The sequence below is a fragment of the Hypomesus nipponensis genome, chromosome 24 (genome assembly GCF_054491055.1).
Source record: "Hypomesus nipponensis isolate SF chromosome 24, ASM5449105v1, whole genome shotgun sequence".
In the NCBI taxonomy this organism is placed as follows: Eukaryota; Metazoa; Chordata; class Actinopteri; order Osmeriformes; family Osmeridae; genus Hypomesus; species Hypomesus nipponensis.
The window spans coordinates 11067501-11085000 of record NC_140384.1 but is presented as its reverse complement, the minus strand read 5'-3'; the positions used below and the strand labels follow the sequence as shown (position 1 = coordinate 11085000).

General features: G+C 47.1%; 3 protein-coding genes and 1 long non-coding RNA gene across 12 annotated transcripts in view; 3 read left to right on the top strand and 1 right to left on the bottom strand.

The window, feature by feature from the left end:
- hira (histone cell cycle regulator a) overlaps positions 1 to 5844 on the bottom strand; it is a 13067-nt gene extending 7223 nt beyond the window's left edge. The window contains exons 1-9 of one of the 3 annotated variants that reach the window (XM_084690680.1): positions 5419 to 5844; positions 3626 to 3788; positions 3052 to 3156; positions 1808 to 1870; positions 1588 to 1698; positions 1337 to 1427; positions 1156 to 1250; positions 648 to 743; positions 404 to 564 (exon numbers count right to left, since the gene is read on the bottom strand). In XM_084690680.1, the coding sequence (XP_084546806.1) occupies positions 404 to 564; positions 648 to 743; positions 1156 to 1250; positions 1337 to 1427; positions 1588 to 1698; positions 1808 to 1870; positions 3052 to 3156; positions 3626 to 3758 (855 nt within the window). In that variant the 5' untranslated portion in view covers positions 3759 to 3788; positions 5419 to 5844. Of the gene's footprint in view, positions 1 to 403; positions 565 to 647; positions 744 to 1155; positions 1251 to 1336; positions 1428 to 1587; positions 1699 to 1807; positions 1871 to 2453; positions 2676 to 3051; positions 3157 to 3625; positions 3792 to 5418 lie in introns of those variants that run through there. The other 2 variants (XM_084690681.1, XM_084690682.1) reach the window with 2 other exon arrangements.
- Positions 1885 to 4497, top strand: LOC146233207 (uncharacterized). 2 transcript variants are annotated; one of them, XR_014742291.1, is made up of 6 exons: positions 1885 to 2562; positions 2684 to 3018; positions 3134 to 3162; positions 3298 to 3514; positions 3673 to 3749; positions 4275 to 4497. It is a non-coding gene; the product is annotated as an uncharacterized LOC146233207 (long non-coding RNA). The 2 variants fall into 2 exon arrangements; XR_014742290.1 differs by lacking the exons at positions 1885 to 2562; positions 2684 to 3018 and having other exon boundaries at positions 3055 to 3514; positions 4275 to 4473.
- A 480-nt stretch (positions 5845 to 6324) lies between the features above and the next one.
- Positions 6325 to 10343, top strand: ciz1b (cdkn1a interacting zinc finger protein 1b). 6 transcript variants are annotated; one of them, XM_084690686.1, is made up of 12 exons: positions 6325 to 6775; positions 6887 to 7023; positions 7231 to 7308; positions 7464 to 7519; positions 7645 to 7818; positions 7946 to 8073; positions 8162 to 8255; positions 8504 to 8617; positions 8709 to 9098; positions 9193 to 9235; positions 9364 to 9485; positions 9889 to 10343. In XM_084690686.1, exons 1-12 carry the CDS (start codon positions 6705 to 6707, stop codon positions 9970 to 9972), a joined length of 1491 nt encoding a protein of 496 aa, XP_084546812.1. In that variant the 5' UTR covers positions 6325 to 6704; the 3' UTR covers positions 9973 to 10343. The 6 variants fall into 6 exon arrangements, with proteins under 6 accessions (XP_084546812.1, XP_084546811.1, XP_084546810.1 ...); XM_084690685.1 differs by having other exon boundaries at positions 7449 to 7519; XM_084690684.1 differs by having other exon boundaries at positions 7231 to 7359.
- A 136-nt stretch (positions 10344 to 10479) lies between these two features.
- Positions 10480 to 15807, top strand: LOC146233204 (surfeit locus protein 4-like). Its single transcript, XM_084690689.1, has 6 exons — positions 10480 to 10697; positions 13293 to 13479; positions 13822 to 13898; positions 14024 to 14067; positions 14293 to 14479; positions 14651 to 15807. Exons 1-6 carry the CDS (start codon positions 10650 to 10652, stop codon positions 14915 to 14917), a joined length of 810 nt encoding a protein of 269 aa, XP_084546815.1. The 5' UTR covers positions 10480 to 10649; the 3' UTR covers positions 14918 to 15807.
- Positions 15808 to 17500: the final 1693 nt, after the last annotated feature.

Genomic DNA, 17500 nt, shown 5'->3' with positions numbered 1-17500 from the left:
AGAGAGAGAGAGAGAGACACACACAGAGAGACACGGAGAGAGAGACACAGAGAGACACACACAGAGAGAGAGAGACACACACACACACAGAGAGAGAGACAGAGAGAGAGAGAGAGACAGAGACAGAGAGAGAGACACAGAGAAACACAGAGAGACACACACACAGAGAGAGAGACACACACACAGAGAGAGACACAGAGAGAGACACACAGAGAGAGAGAGACACAGAGAGAGAGAGAGACACACACAGAATTAAAGGTCAGGTATATCCAGGCAGCTAAACTGAACTCAAATAGAGTTCTGTAGCTCCACCATTGTCCTCACGACTGGGGGGGTCTAGGGGATGGGGGAGGTTCTGGGGGGAGGTTCTGGTGAGGTCCTCTTGCTGTGGTCTGGCCCCCACCTCGTTGAAGGGCTTGGTGATGTTGGTCTCCAGCTGCCAGTCCACAGTTCTCCACACCCGCAGACTGTGGTCGTCTGCCTGGGAAGCCACATACTTCCCCACCGGGTCCCACGTCAGTCCCTTCACCAGGCCTGTGTGCCCCCGCAGACACGACACCATCTCTGGGAGGGGGGAGAGAGGAACAGTTCACCATCAACTGACAGCCCCGGAGGGAGGGGGTAAAAGCAGACAGGAAGTGGAGTACCTGGGAACTTGCGTGCGTTCCAGATGACAATGGTGTTGTCCACACTGCAGGAGGCCAGCCACACATCATGAGGTGACCAGGCCACATCCATCACATCTGGGAACACACACACACAAGTTCAAACACACACACTCACAAGTTCAAACACACACGAGTTAAAACACACACACACACAAGTTCAAACACACACAAGTTCAAACACACACACACACAAGTTCAAACACACACAAGTTCAAACACACACAAGTTCAAACACACACACACACACACACGAGTTAAAACACACACAAGTTCAAACACACACACACACACACGAGTTCAAACACACACAAGTTCAAACACACACAAGTTCAAACACACACACTCACACAAGTTCAAACACACACAAGTTCAAACACACACACACACACAAGTTCAAACACACACAAGTTCAAACACACACAAGTTCAAACACACACAAGTTCAAACACACACACACACATGTTCAAGCACACACTGTGGTCCAGACCTCCGGTGTGGTTCCTCAGGATGGTCACACATCTCCACTGCTCCACGTTGGCCAGCTTGCTGCTGGAGCCGAACACTGTGCTGGGCCCAATCAAGCTGCAGGGCAGGGGACATGTCACATGTCACCTATACAGGTGCGTGTGTGTGTGTGCATGTATGTATGTGTGTGTGTGTGTACGTACGCAGCTCTCTTCCACACCATCACCAGTTTGTCATCTCCTCCAGAGGCCAGATAGAGGCCGTTGTTGGACCAGCGGACACAGTTCACACACGCTGAAATCAACAACCACACAGTTCACACAACAATTCACACAGATCATCAATAATAAATTTAAAATGTGACAAGGAGGTGTGTGTGTGTTTGTGGAAAGATGGGGAGAGAGGGAGGAGGAGGGAGAGATGGGAGGGAGGGAGATGGGAGGGAGGGACCGACCTAGGTGGTTGTCCATCTGACAGAGCATCTTTGGAATATTCTCATTCTTTTCATCCTCTTCTCTGAGCACAGGAGCCATGTTCCAGATGACCACCTTCCCAGAATCCTCTCCTGCAAAGAAACCCAGCGCAACTTCAACAACCCAACACTGTGCACGCCAGCACTAATATCTACATCTTCAGATTGAGCTGAAACGGAGTGTAGCAGTGTGCAAACTTACCTTGGCCGCCTGTTGCGAATTTGGTTCCATCGGGATGGATATCGACTGAAAATATTGGTTTTCCTACCGAGAAAACAGGGAGGAAATGTCATGTCAAACGAATGCATCCGTAGACTCGGGTCCATGCATGTTGGGTGCTTCAAAGAAAACTACCATGAGTATCAAAACGTTGGGTTCCTAATAATCAACTAACTTGATGTTAGCCGTAGCAGTGCTCTATTATGGCTAATTTCACCTGCAACTTGACATGCACTCCGATGGTTACCTGGACAGAAACTAACGATCTACTATTTCAAGTAGGCTACATCTGATTTTACAACACAGCTACTGAATATGCAGCCGGTGTTGATGCTAGCTTGCCATGTCAGTTGGAAACATGACTCGATGAGTGCTTTCAGTGCAACTCTGACAAGGCTGGCACTAATTATGCAATAATGCTAACGAGCGAATAAGGCGAAACAAAAGGGATGATAAAATCACAGTGCAGTCTGTTGTTGGGAATGCATGAACGTTAGCGTGCTAGTGGATAGTAACTAGCTAGCACCAATAAATACGACTGGTCATATCTATAGTTCCCTACCAACAACAAAAGAGCAACTTGAATCCATAACAAGATTCCAGCACAACAGCGATTCAAAATGCTCACCATTGTGACTAACCCAACTTGGTTTCAACAGCTTCATCTCGATCACGACGCGATCAAATCATATATTTATGGTCTGATTGTAATTTCTCCGCTCTTGCACGGACTTCAGGTATTCCCGATTAAGCGATCCTCCCTCTCTTTGTGTCAAAGTATGTCCGTTACTTTGGTCTTCGGTTAATTCAAGTCATGTCTGCACCCTCCTGCATCTTTCACCCTCCCAACCAACGAAGAAGAATCGGAGAAACAGCGGCAGAATACCGGAAGTGCTCGGATTCACCATCCGTTGGAATCTTCTTGTAACTGTATGACTTTCAACTGATTGTATTTATTGTTACATATATACCACTGGTAGTTATGTTTCTGGTATTAATAAACAATTATAATAAATCGACCTCTTTCGGTGTTTTGGCAGAATGCAACCAATTTTTAAGGTGGCTCACCGCCACCTACTGTTTGGGAGTATGAGAGACAGCTCGCGAAATAGCTAAAGAAATATGTTTAAAAATTACCAGCAACTAAAACATCCACGAGCACAGCCACAGCAAAGAAACCGCGGAGGGAGTCGGTAAGAGACTGGAGCGATCTGGTTAGGACTGACCATTCTTAGTCTTTGTATATATGGTCTGTCGTTCCATCCAACAAACTGATATGTACTGCCAATTTTCTGTCGATGTCCGCAGAGTGTTGAGGTCAGGGTCCACACCTGCAGGTAGCAAGCAGCCAGCACAGAGGCAGCAATCATTTGTTTAAATTATTTGCTAGTCTGATTTAGTCTGGGATACAGTTGTTTAACAGTTGTAAAATGTTTGTGTGTGTGTGTCTCGTTCCATAACTCTCCGAGGAGATCAAGGAGCTCAGCTGGAGAAGATGTAGAAACACACACTAATCTGCCCCCAGACCAGGACACACACTTAAATAGGGAATCAGGTGACTGAGCGGTTAGGGAATTGGGCTAGTAATCCGAAGGTTGCTGGTTCGATTCCTAGCCGTGCAATTTACATTGTGTCCTTGGCAAGGCACTTCACCCTACTTGCCTCGTGGAGAATGTCCCTGTACTTACTGTAAGTCGCTCTAGATAAGAGTGTCTGCTAAATGTAAATGTAAATACAACTGATACACTAACATTTGCACATACTGTTACACAGTCACGCACACTTTCTACCAACACACACACGTGCACACAGCGGTTCTCAGGTGATTGTCCCCCCCATCTCTCCAGGAGGGTGTGTGTTGATCCTGAGTAGAAACTTGGTCCAGTATGCCTGCTGTGGTCTGTTTGGAATCATCGCCCTGCAGGTAAGACATGCAGTCTCAGGTGTAAGGCACTGCTCAGTGCTGCTGTAGGAGAAACATACACACTCAGTCAAGCAGACTATTATAGACAGAGAATAGGCCTACAGTCGTCCCAGAGATGGACTGAGGAAGATGCTGATGCACCCTGGTACCAATAAGTCTAAAATGTTTCTCACCAACTCCCTAGAAAGTTCATGAAGACATGATGTATGGCATTTGAATATTGTCCAGACAGTATTTGCAGTACCATTACATACTTAATTAAATACTGAAATAATTATATATTTATTTGACATAAAATGAATTGGTATTTTAATAAATTCATGACACATTTATTAATTATTTATGTATTTAATTCCTATTGACTGAACAGTATTTGTCTGCTATTATCTACCCATTAAATTACTCATTCCCAGACTAAATAATAAATACATTTTATGATTATAATTAGATATACATACATACAATTGTATGGATTAATATACTTCATAGCAAACATTGACATGTATTTCATTTTGTTACCAACAGAAACCACCTCTTGGAGGAACAAGATGGGGCAATTACACCTTGATTTCTTATCTGTCCTATTTTGATTAAAATATTGAAATTCTCTGTACACCTGGTTGTCAGATGTGTTTCACAAATCAAAACTCACAGTTTAGCTCAGTATGTTAGAGCATGAGATGTCACAGGGTCAAACTGTTTTATTTGGGTTCAAAGCAGCTGGAGTCTGAACTGATGTCATTTATATTTGATATCCACTCCCAGAATACATAGTGGTTGTGAATGGTGATAAGTCAATCTTGAATAATGAGTTTAGATCTTGCTACTCAATGGCATGTCTTCATTCCAGTGACCCGAGAGTGGTGACCATATTTCACCAGCCATAGTGGCAGGTGGGCTACTGTGGTCATAAATAAGTTAGTGAATTGAGTTGCAACATGGCTGGCTTGATCGCCACCCACATGTGAGTTTTAATTGAGTTACGCAATGTGCAAGTTTTCCAGTGAACTACCAAAGAGGATTGACCCCAACTTAACAGTCCCAATGGCTCAGTGAGGAGAGAAGCTACCTGGAAACTGTCAAGGTTTGATTCCCGGTGCCGAATTTTAAAGCACAGATTGGAATATGCACTTGAAAAACGCCGGGAGAAAAGGTCTGGTCTGTCAACAAGACAGTTGGAAGGAAGGAAGGAAAAAAGTTGGAAGGAAGGAAGGAAACAAGTTGGAAGGAAGGAAACGAGTTGGAAGGAAGGAAACAAGACAGTTGGAAGGAAGGAAACAAGTTGGAAGGAAGGAAGGAAACAAGTTGTAAGGAAGGAAGGAAACAAGTTGGAAGGAAGGAAGGAAACAAGTTGACAAAGTTAAATAAACAGCTGAGGAGATGTTTTTGTTAGCTACTAGACTAGGATACAGCGTTGCAGTGAGCTAGCTACACTGGTTTGAAACCAAAGGTAATGATAATTTCACCCACAAATCGTTTACTTGTAATCTAATGTCATAATAAATCCTACAACGAAAATTTATTTGAGAGGAATGTTAATTTTAACGATTGAAAACAGATGCATCATAGACCGCTGTAGTATGTGTTGCCCGGGCAACAGAGGCTAATGTCATGATGCTAATGCTTCAGTGAAATACAGTACTAGACTACTGTTTCCGAAAGTACTCACCTAGGTTGTCTGTGTAGTCCAAATATTAACAAAGTTTTATGGGGGCAAAATGAAATAAAACTAATGATAATAATAATATATATATGTGAGATAACAATGGTTGTGTTCCTTGCTCCGAAACTCGTGCATGCTTGCAAATAGCTGTATACGTCATACTTGGCGACAACCAGTCGCGAGCTTGTAAACTGGAGCTAATAAGGCATTGCAGAAAACTGTCAGAATGTGGTACAAGTCCGATCAAGAAGCAGATAGCGTACATGTGAACTTTACGAAAATCAATACTATTAGTACTGTAGTATAATACGTGCAGGGCCTATACGTTTTTTTTTTGCTTCGTGTGTATAGTTTAACTGCTTATGTATTGTGTCGGATAAATAAACAGTAAACTTGAATATCTGGCTCCGTCGTTGTTCTAGCTTTGCAAACCAAGCTAAATTAAGCCTATACCTTTGTGCTCTGTGTTCTGTGTCATGTGTATTGACAGGGAGAGCCTAAGATGCCAGCTATGTTGTCGATGCCTCGAGAGAAAAGTGGAAGTAACCAGATCTTAACGTCAAGCAGAAGCTCTGGTCGTACAATTTGAATGACGTCAATACCATTTTCAAAGGCTTTTTAGAACAGAAAGGCGACTTTAAAGAATCCAACACCCAGTGGTGTGTATTTTTTTTGCCTCCCCTTTCGATTTCAGAAATCAAATTACTAGACAAAAAATTATATCCTGAGAAAAGTGGATTTTGAGGGGTATAGCTCCATAGACCTCCATTCATTCTACACTCGACCGTTAGCGCCCTCATATGGAACTTCAGTGGAACTGCAACCAGTTCAGAACCCGGAAGTTTCCCGAGAGTGGGAGTTCTCTCTATATTAGACATTCTCTGCTTTCACCCTCCAAACCAACGAAGAAGAATTGGAGAAACAGCGGCAGAATACTGAAAGTGCTCGGATTCACTCACAATCCTCACACCCATTCCAGTCTCCCGAAGGAAGGAATGTAGAGTCCTATCTACCTCCCTACCCGTTCCTTTATCCAAAGAACCCTGCAAACTCTTCAGTCCTATTTGCACAGTCCGCGTCAATTCAGAGAACCTTTATTTTGAAAACCATAGCTTAAGCGTGCGCACGTAAACACCACTCTGAAAAGAAAACCAAGCCGCAACCATACAACGAAAGCGTTCTCCAAAAACAACAGCATTAAAACGACAGTTCTCTGCTCACCGCCAACCTCCCACTAACTGCAGATAAAAAGGACTATAATCAGAGACAGCTCACGAAATAGCTAAAGAAATATGTTTAACCATCACCAGCAACAAAAACATCCACGAGCACGGCCACAGCAAAGAAACCATGGAGGGAGTCGGTAAGAGACTGGAAGCGATCTGGTCTGGTCTGACCATTCTTAGTCTTAGTAGCCACATATTTACCAGCTATGTAACTTTATGTACTGTCAATTTTCTGTCGATGTCCACAGACCCTACCCAGTGCGAATCTCTGGTCCTCGAGGCTTTGTCTGCCGCCCTGTCAACTCCGTGCCCCTGCCCCGGGCTCCACCAAACCTCCACACGCACTCCCTGATGCAAGGTTTTGAGGTCAGGGACCAGGGCAGAGGTGGGGAGCGAACACACCCTCCAGTAGACCCAGACTAGCTGCGTACAATTATACAAATAAACAATGTTTTCACTCAGCAGCAGATGCTTTTACCTTTTAGACACAAGGGGGCATTTGAACCTGATTCCTATTGATCTGGACGCTCTAACCACTGAGCTTTACACACCGCTACATATGAAGGCTGATGTGTCCCAGTCCTCTCTGCAGGTCCTCCTGGTGGGCTGCTGAGCTACATCACCACAGAAGAAGAGAGGGATGACGTTGGGGCTGTTGGGGCTGTTGGTGGTGAGCAGGGAAATTATGTCCAGGTGCTAACAGAGGAGGTGGGGCCTGGAGGTAGGTGAGGACGAGGGGCCTGTGTGAAGGCGGGGTGCTGTAGGAGTTTTAAAAGGTTACCTTGGTGTAAGCATCTGGTTGATGTGCAGGTGTTGAACCCACAGACGCCCTTGGAGATCTCTCATCACAGGAGTGCAGTGAGCAGAAGCCACCAGCAGAGGTCAGTGTTTAGATTGAATGGAACTCAGTCTTGGGGGGAGCACTGCTAGGAGCATGAAACATGTGTACTTGTGTGTGTGTGTGTGTGTGTATGTGTATGTTTATGTCTATACGTGTGTGTGTTAGGGGGTGGGCTCGTCCCTGAAGGTGACCATCCAGAGGAGCAGTGAGAGTCGAGCGTTCAGCACTGGGCTGGAGGAGGCCAGCGACACAGCGCCTCCCTCAGGACAGGAGGGGAACAGCGCTGCTGCTGCCAGACACTACTGCCACCTGTGTAGAACTTCCTGCCACAGCCAGCAGGTGGAGACACTCACAATATCAACACCTCAGACCTCAAGACTGTGGACAGCAGTTGTTCATCCAATGATATCCTCTCTTCCTCCCCCCTGGCCTCCCTCCCCACTGGCCTCCCCCCCCCCTCCCCCAGGGGTTCCAGAGCCACATGAGCAGTGAGAGTCACCAGCAGCGAGGGATGGAGGTGCAGAACCAGAGCTCAGCCCTGATGGATGCCCTGCCAGACACACACCCTCTCCTACAGGGGAGCCAGGATGATGGGTAGGCGGGTGGGGTACCTGGGTCTGGGGGTCTATGCTCTGCGGTACCTGGTGCCTGGGGACACAGGGCTGATATAATTGCATTGCAGGGTCAGGGGTCAAGGCGTGCAGCGCTGGTGTGCCACCTGCCAGTCCTCCTACAGGGGTGACCTCATCCTCCACCGCCGGACCCCAGAGCACAAGGTGAGGTCACGCCAGGGTCACAGTCATGCCAGGGTCACAGGTCACGCCAGGGTCACAGGTCACGCCAGGGTCACAGTCACGCCAGGGTCACAGGTCACGCCAGGGTCACAGTCACACCAGGGTCACAGGTCACGCCAGGGTCACAGTCACGCCAGGGTCACAGTCACACCAGAAGAAGGTCCAGATAGTCCTGTTGACTTCCTGTGGGGGTGTGCGTAACAGGAAGTGATGTGTGTGATGGTTTCTAGCTGTGTAAGCAGTCGTCGCGGCCTTTCTGCCCGGCGTGTAACCGCCCCTTCCGAACGCCGCGGCGTTTCGTGGAACACATGAAGTCACCGGAACACAAACGCCAGCTGGAGCAGGTGAGTCAGGTGGTTACTGTTTCCATTGGTGACAACCGTGGTGTCGCTGTTCTTTATTCTGTTGATGTTGTTGTTACCCCCCCCTCCCCAGCTGCGTCAAAAGGCGGAGCCTGAAGTCCTGGAGGAGGAGCTTATCACACTGGATGCAGTGGGCTGCTTTGAGGGGGAGCAGAACTACCGGAGGGAGGCCAGGGGGGAGGCAGAGGAGAAGGAAGAGGCAAACAGGGAGGAGGAGAGCAGGAAGCAGGGGGAGGCCAGGGAGGAAGAGGAGGAGACAGGGGAGAGCAATATCAAGATTTGGGAGCAGGAGATTGAAGAGGAGGAGATCCAAGCTGAGGAGAAGGAGAACCAGGAGGAGGAGGAGGAAGTGGAGATCCAAGCGGAGGAGAAGGAGAACCAGGAGGAGGAGGAAGTGGAGATCCAAGCTGAGGAGGAGGAGAACCAAGAGGAGGAGGAAGTGGAGATCCAAGCGGACAAAATGGTGAGGACACCAAGAGGACATCACTGCTGATGAAACTACACTATTACATTATCACCTCAATTATCCTCACCCTGGGGTGTGTGTGTGTGTGCAGTCAGTAGGAGGCCTGAAGGATTCTCAGGAAGAGACAATCAATGGTGATTATGATTCTCATTACAGAGAGAAAGAGAAGAGTCTAAGCTTTTGTAATGGCCTGTCTCACTGTCTGTGTCTGTCTGCCTGTCTCTCTCTTTGTCTGTCTGTCTGTGTCTGTCTGTCTCTCCAGACTCCAGCTTTGTGGTCCCTGTGTCAGGTTTCCTCTGCAGACTCTGTCACAAGTTCTTCTATCTGGAGTCCAGAGCCAGACTGTCTCACTGCAGATCCCCAACTCACCTTCACAATGTCCAGGTACACCTCCACACCCTCAGGTACACCTCCACACCCTCAGGTACACCCTCAGGTACACCTCCACACCCTCAGGTACACCTCCACACCCTCAGGTACACCCTCAGGTACACCTCCACACCCTCAGGTACACCTCCACACCCTCAGGTACACCTCCACACCCTCAGGTACACCCTCAGGTACACCTCCACACCCTCAGGTACACCCTCAGGTACACCTCCACACACTCAGGTACACCCTCAGGTACACCTCCACACCCTCAGGTACACCTCCACACCTGCAGGTAGCAAGCAGCCAGCATAGAGGCAGCAATCATTTGTTTAAATTATTTGCTAGTCTGATTTAGTCTGGGATACAGTTGTTTAACAGTTTTAAAATGTTTGTGTGTGTGTGTGTCTCGTTCCAGAGGTATAACTCTCTGAGGAGATCAAGGAGCTCAGCTGGAGAAGATGTAGAGAAACACACTAATCTGCCCCCAGACCAGATCTAATGTGGCCCCAGACCAGATCTAATATGACCCCAGACCAGATCTAATATGACCCCAGACCAGATCTAATATGACCCCAGACCAGCTGGACTGGGACCACACCGGCCCAACCTCACCCTGGGACAGGAAGTTGAGCCGTCTCTGTGACAACGGTGCCACATCCAAAGGAGCTGCAGACAGTTCCAGCTGTAAGAACACCTCAGAGATCTAGTGGGCTCTGATTGGCCGGATCCAAGAGAGTCAACGACCATGATTAGATCCAGGTCTACTGAAAAAGTGCTAGAAGCGTTTTATGGAAATGTGATACAATACAAATACTGACACTATATTAATATATTTGTACATAAAATAAATCTATATATTGACACAGAAAATCGAGTGTGGGTCCATACAATACTCCTGATACTATTACATGGCATCTAGAATCTGATTTGTTAGTGCGTGATTTAGTTTTCTCTGTTGGTAAACCGGTATACGTGGCATGCTATAGCTGCTCGGTGGCGCAAGGGGCGCACTATCACCCGGCGCGAGGCATTATGGGGCGGAGGTAGTGGCAGTTCCTTCTACAGTTTGACGAAGAGGAGAGAACACTGCTCCAACCCCCGGTTGACCGTTTAGGTATCCGTTCCTGTAGGTAGAACCGTGCAGCCACTGAAGCGTCGCCGGACCGGTGGCGCGAGATGGCACACAACGCTATGATGAGCAACGCGGAAGACGTAGCCGACCAGGTGAGCTCGCGGGCCCGGTAAACCTCGGAGCTAGTCCCGGGCACAGCTGGATTCAGGGGAGGGGAAGGAAAGGGAGGATGTGTCACTTCTTTTCCTGATAACGAAAGAGTAAAGCTGTTGAAATATTTTGACTGCAGAAAGAATGTTGGTAGTTTTGCGTATAACTGTTTTGAAAACGTATATTGTGTGTATTATGCACCCATCTTCCGCACAAACTGAAGGGAAATCGAGTCATCTGAAGTTCAACGTGGTACCCACTAATGTAGCAACAGTGGGTGAGCTAGCGGAATACCGCCAGCATTGCAAGCTGCAATTACGGTATTTAATAGCTTACCGTCACAACGTTATGCTACATTTTACCAACTCTCCGTCGTTTAATGTTCACCAAAGAACCGTACACGTATGACCAGCACACCGTTGAATGACTGAGGTAACTTGTTTATTTGAGCTTGAATACATTCCCTTGCTATATCAGTAACTGTTGAAGGAATATCAATAACTGTTGAAGGATAGTTGAAAACAGCTATTAAACACAAAGTAACAATCTTCACAAGAAAGCAACCCATTGCAGGATCCGCCCAGATTTGCAGCCTCTAATGTATTGAAAAACAATGGCCAGACATCAGAGAATTATGTGAGTTTAATAACTCAAATGTGTTTGCGCCAGCTGATCTTTGGTGATGATAAGTGTGTGTGTGGTTTCTAGTAGAGCGCCTGTTTTTGCATGTCGAGGTACGCTAGGGACTTGTGCTGTCTGAAGTATGACACACACACCAGGCAAAATCAAGCCTCGAGTTTGGCCTTCTGAATATTTGATATCTCTGCTGACCTATTCTCTTGTCTATACCCCCTCTCTCTGTCCATGACCATAACTATAAGGGTACCCGCGTTTCGGACACAATCATGTAATTACATTTTGACCTGCTTCAAATAGCCTATTAAAGTGTCCCGGAGCTATGATTTACGTCTCTCTGTCTTGTGTTCCAAACTAAAGCCATATTTCTCACGCTAGTGTGTCACCTAGTTCAGGAGTCTACTCACGCAGTATAGAGACCCCAGTGTTGAACCAGGGTCATTGGATTCTGTCCCTTATGTGTCTGGTTCAAGCAGGTGGTTATCTTCGCCGCTGCTAGGAGACTGATAAGTGATGGTGGCAGGTTGCTTAGCTACGGGGATATTACTCTCTGGGACACCGTACCAATCGGTGTCGTTAGACGATTGACATTTAGTGCGGAAATATTAAACGGCGTGATTCAGAAAGTGGTTTACGTTAGTAAAGTGAGTCAGTCTCGCATTACGAAGGCAATGTGTCCATTCAATTCCTGCTCGGCTTGGTAGTGATTTGCTAAGTGCTGATTGGCCGGTCGGCCCAGGGTTAGCTGACGTGTACGTGGAGTGGGGAGGAGCATGGCAAGGGCGGCCGACCAATGGGCTTTAGTGTGTAAGTGACATATTAACATAATATTTAAATGCCATCTATTTCACCTTTTTTTTGTTGGGGGGGGGGGGGGGTATTCTCCAAAGCGTCAAATAAATAAAGTACAGCGGATTATCAAGGTTCAGACTGTTGGTTCAGATAAAAGGTTGAATTTCTGAGGAACTGAGTTATAATATATCTGCAATATGATTTATTTGATTCAGATTCTGTTTAAACAGGTAGACAGTGTGTGCTTTTGTTTGGTAAACAAAGTAAAACTTATCAGTTACCAGAAAACGAACAGGTTTCTGACACTCATACATTCTGGAAGAGGAAGAGACTCATCGTTTCCTGTTCAGATGGTTCACCCTGCACCTCCTTGGTCTTGTCTGTCCTGTAACGGACATCGCCCCCCCCATGTGACTCATCTGTGTAGCGCTATAAACCTTCCCTCGTGTGTCACGAGGAAATCCTCCCTCTTTCCTTACTGTTTATTGTTAAAAGGATCCCCATTAGCTGTCACCAAAGTGGGACGAGCTAATCTTCCTGGGGTCCAGCAAAAAGAAAACAAATAAAAATTACTTAACAATGATCATGTAAAAGCAGAAACATTGTAGACATCGTTACAAACATCACCAGACATCACTCAGAACAAATCATTACAGCACTACATGTATTACTCCATTAATACAGTAAATATGTACATTCCCTGCTCACTACTGTAAATGGTGCATTCTCAGATGGTACCTGAAGGAGACTTTGCTATTAATTTTACGTATATCCAGTGGGCAATTATTCCAATGATTGATGGCACGATAAATAACTGTTTTCTTCAAAGCATTTGATTTTGGGCATGGTAACATCATTAGCTGACCTAGTCAAATGAGAATGAACCTGATCACACCTAACAATTTGATTATATAAGAAAACTGGTTGAGGAAAAAAGACAGTGTTTCTGTCTGCTTGTTGTGTCTATAGTTCCTGTTTTTCCCCAGTTCCTGGTGTTGCATCCTAACCCTTCCCCACCGTCCTATCTCCCTAGTTCCTGGGTTGCATCCTAACCCTTCCCCACCATCCTATCTCCCTAGTTCCTGGTGCTGCATCCTAACCCTTCCCCCCCATCCTATCTCCCTAGTTCCTGGTGTTGCATCCTAACCCTTCCCCCCTGCTCTCCCTAGTTCCTGCGCGTGACCAAGCAGTACCTGCCCCACGCAGCACGCCTGTGTCTGATCAGCACCTTCCTGGAGGACGGCATCAGGATGTGGTTCCAGTGGAGCGAGCAGAGAGACTACATCGAGGCAACCTGGGGCTGCGGTTACTTCCTGGCTGCCTGCTTCGTGCTGCTCAACCTGGTGGGGCAGATAGGTACGCAGACACACACGGACGCACACACTCTCTACTGATACACACACACTCTCTACTGATACACACACACACTCTCTACTGATACACACACACACCCTCTCTACTGATACACACACACACACACCCTCTCTACTGATACACACACACACACCCTCTCTACTGATACACACACACCCTCTCTACTGATACACACACACACACACCCTCTCTACTGATACACACACTTAAATACAACTGATACACTAACGTATGCACATACTGTTACACAGTCACACACACTTTCTACCAACACACACACGTGCACACAGCGGTTCTCAGGTGATTGTCCCCCCATCTCTCCAGGAGGGTGTGTGTTGATCCTGAGTAGAAACTTGGTCCAGTATGCCTGCTGTGGTCTGTTTGGAATCATCGCCCTGCAGGTAAGACATGCAGTCTCAGGTGGAAGGCACTGCTCAGTGCTGCTGTAGGTCTGGCCTCGGTCCAGCAGAGAGGAGGCTGTTCAGGTGGAGATTGATTGATTGATCTTACTCCTGTGTCATTCCAGACCATCGCCTACAGCATTCTCTGGGATGTCAAGTTCTTGATGAGGTGAGTTCTGGGAGTTGAAGTAGTGCTACTAAAACTACAACTTATCAGTCATGTCCAGGATACTGTCATCACCATGCTGACAGGAACTGGGTCATCATCTCTCTCTTCCTTCTCTGCCCTTATCTCACTCTGGATGTTTGACCACCATCTCTATTTCTGTCTGTGTTCCTCTCTCCCTCCCCCTCCCCCCTCTCTCCCCCTTCTCTCTCCCTCTCCCCCCTCCAGGAACCTGGCGCTGGGTGGAGGTCTGTTGCTGCTGCTGGCAGAGGGCCGTCAGGAGGGGCGGAGCATGTTTGCGGGGGTGCCCTCGGTGAGGGAGAGCTCCCCTAAGCAGTACATGCAGCTGGGGGGACGCATCCTGCTGGTGCTCATGTTCATGACCCTGCTGCACTTTGACCCCAACCTTATCTCTGTGAGTTACCCTACATTCCACCCTGACCACAAGCACGCTCTCCCCCTCTCTCTCTTTTACCCTACCTTTCCTTTCATCTTCCTTCATCTGTGCCATTGTAGCACACACAGACTCAGCCTCTGTTAACAGAATTCAGGATATCCTCCTCCTCATCATTCTTCCTTCCCCCAGATCCTCCAGAACCTGGTGGGCACGGCCCTCATCGTGCTGGTGGCTGTCGGCTTCAAGACCAAGCTGGCTGCCCTCACCCTGGTCCTCTGGCTGTTCTGCATCAACGTCTACTTCAACGCCTTCTGGAGCGTTCCAGCCTACAAGCCCATGCACGACTTCCTGAAGTACGACTTCTTCCAGACGCTGTCCGTGATTGGAGGCCTGCTGCTGGTGGTGGCGCTGGGGCCAGGGGGCGTGTCTATGGACGAGAAGAAGAAGGAGTGGTAGAGGAGGGGGAAGGGGGAAGGGGGGGGTCACCTCCTCTCCTCCCGTGTTGATGACATGAGCCCTGCAGGATTCCACACCAATGCAACACCCATCAAGGAACTGGATATTCTCCACCTCTCCCCATCCTAACATCCCACATCACATTCTCCCCCCTCCCTCTCCTTCTCTCTCTCTCTCTCTCTCTCTCCCTCCTTTTCTTTCTCAGTACCCTCGCCAGACTGTTGTACAAACAGTCCACAGTATTTATTGAGATGGACTGCCCTTGCTCAATCGTCGCTTTATTTTTTCACTTCTTTCACAAAAGTGAGTTTAAGAGTTGACACAAAAGTGAGGTTTTTTTTTAACAGTCGACTGACTGTCATGTTGTTATAACTGTCCTGGTCTCTGTCACCTGGGCCTTTTCTGTGCCCCCCCCCCCTCCTTCAGTTTCTGTGCCCCCCCCCAAAAATAAGTAAAGTAAAACCACTTCCTGTCTCCCACCCCCTCCCTGCAGTCGTAGCAGTAAGTGCTCCTTAGATCATGTGACCACCTCAAGTGCAGCTACGTCATGGAGAACAGGCATGTTCCTCCTTCCTTACGGTTCTCTACGCCGCGGTTCTCTACGCCGCGGTTCTTTATCCGGGTGGGTGAACCATTTCCCAGGCCCAGATTATGCCCAGTGCTAGATTTGGGTGATATCGGCGGAGATTATCTTCTGAAAAAGGCCTTAGTGTCAGGAAGGCAGCAGAGTCGTGTATCAGAGTACAAAACGGCCGTACTCGCCACAGACCAGCTTCCTGTATATCAACACCTCAAAAATATATTTTTTGTTTCACCACGTGACGAAAGTATAAAGATAATTGTTTTCTATAACGTGTTTTGGAATTTGTTTAATAAATCATATACAAAAACTGTGTAGTGTGTGTGTTCTAGGTACCTGAGGAGGATTTATCAACTTATTAGTGAGACTGTTTTGATTTTCTTTTGACATTTTTGAACTGTATTAAGTTTGCTTGCACTGCCTTCTGGTGGAGAGATGTGAGAATTGCCTGTTGGTGTGGGTTTTTAGTTGATATTTTATTAAAGGAGGGATGGGGGTATTAGAGAGGGGAGGGGTGATTCAAACATCACAAAGGGTTTCACTTATTCTGCTAATCTTACAGGAGAGGAAGAATGCCAAATATTTGCTTTTGATATCGCTGATGCTCTGTACACCATAGGCCTCCACTAAAGTATTTATGTCTATAATGGAGACTAGCTTGAAAACATTGATCTTTGAATCCTTTAGCTAAGGTACAATTTAAAAGGACCACCACAAAAAAAGACATTATAAATACATACGTATTTTTTGCTCATTCAAACTGCCAGGAATAGCCCTGAACACCACCTTCCTACAGCTGATGGAAAAAGCTGTAGAAGTGAAAAGGCAATGGAAGTAGGCTATTAACCCGTCTGCCCTCAGCCCTCGTCGCTTCTATCTATCTATCTCTCTCTCTCTCTCTCTCTCTCTCTCTCTGTCCTTCTCTACCCCCCCCCCTCTCTCTCTCTCTCTCTCTCTACCAGTCTCCGAGTGTTCTCTTCATCGTCTTTGGGAAAAATCAATAGGTAACGCCCGACTGTCTTGCCAAGCGGGTGAAGAGCGTGACATGATGACAAAGGCAGAGCGAGAGCAGAGACCAACAACCACAATGGCTGATCTGTAAGAGCGAGAGGCAGAGGCAGAGGGGCGGAAGAGGAAGTCAGAGAGAGAGAGAGAGAGACAAAGAGAGCAGAAGGCAGGTGTGACATACATTCTTCCCACGGTGTCTCTACACCACCTCCCTGACCGTCGTCCTATCCTCTTAGCCTCGAATATTCCGAAATATTAGGGTTCACCACCGCAAAGAAGCCTGTGCACAGCGTATTGGTTTCTCGGTGGATGTATTTCGATTGTATGTTTTTTTCACGGTCATATTTGAATGGTTATAAATGGGGATTTCCATAGCGATATCTAACGGAACTATTTGGACATTTTTAGAAGGCATTTCCGTCTCTGGTCGCTAGGGAGCACTCGCTCATTTCGCCGCAGCCACATGAATACGAGGGGTTATCGGATGAGGTTTACACTACTAAACAACAGTTTAGTACAAACTATAAAGTTCTGGTAATATCTCAAGGATACACGTGAAAAAAAGCTTGTAATCGAATTGTATGCATTCCGTTATAAATCATCCCCTTACAGATTATATACACGGAGCTACTTTATTGTCATTTTGTTGTTGTTGTGTTGTTGGTGGTCTTTATTCTCTCTCCCCCCTCTCCCCCCCTCTCTCTCTCTCTCTCTCTCTCTCTCTCTCTCTCTCTCTCTCTCTCTCTGTCTCTCTCTCTCTCTCCATGTCTGTTTGTGCATGAAATGAGTTTCTACTACAACTGTAGAGCTGGCTCCTCTATGAATAATGGATTTAGATTTAGCCTTCTCTCTAAATACATTACATTGATTTGTGTTGCCCTCTCCTGATGGATGTGTACCCACACTCTGCCATGTGTGTGTGGGGAAGAGGGGGTCTTCTGGATTATCTGTCCATTGACCCGCCTTAAGATGCTGCTTACCATCGCAGAGAAATT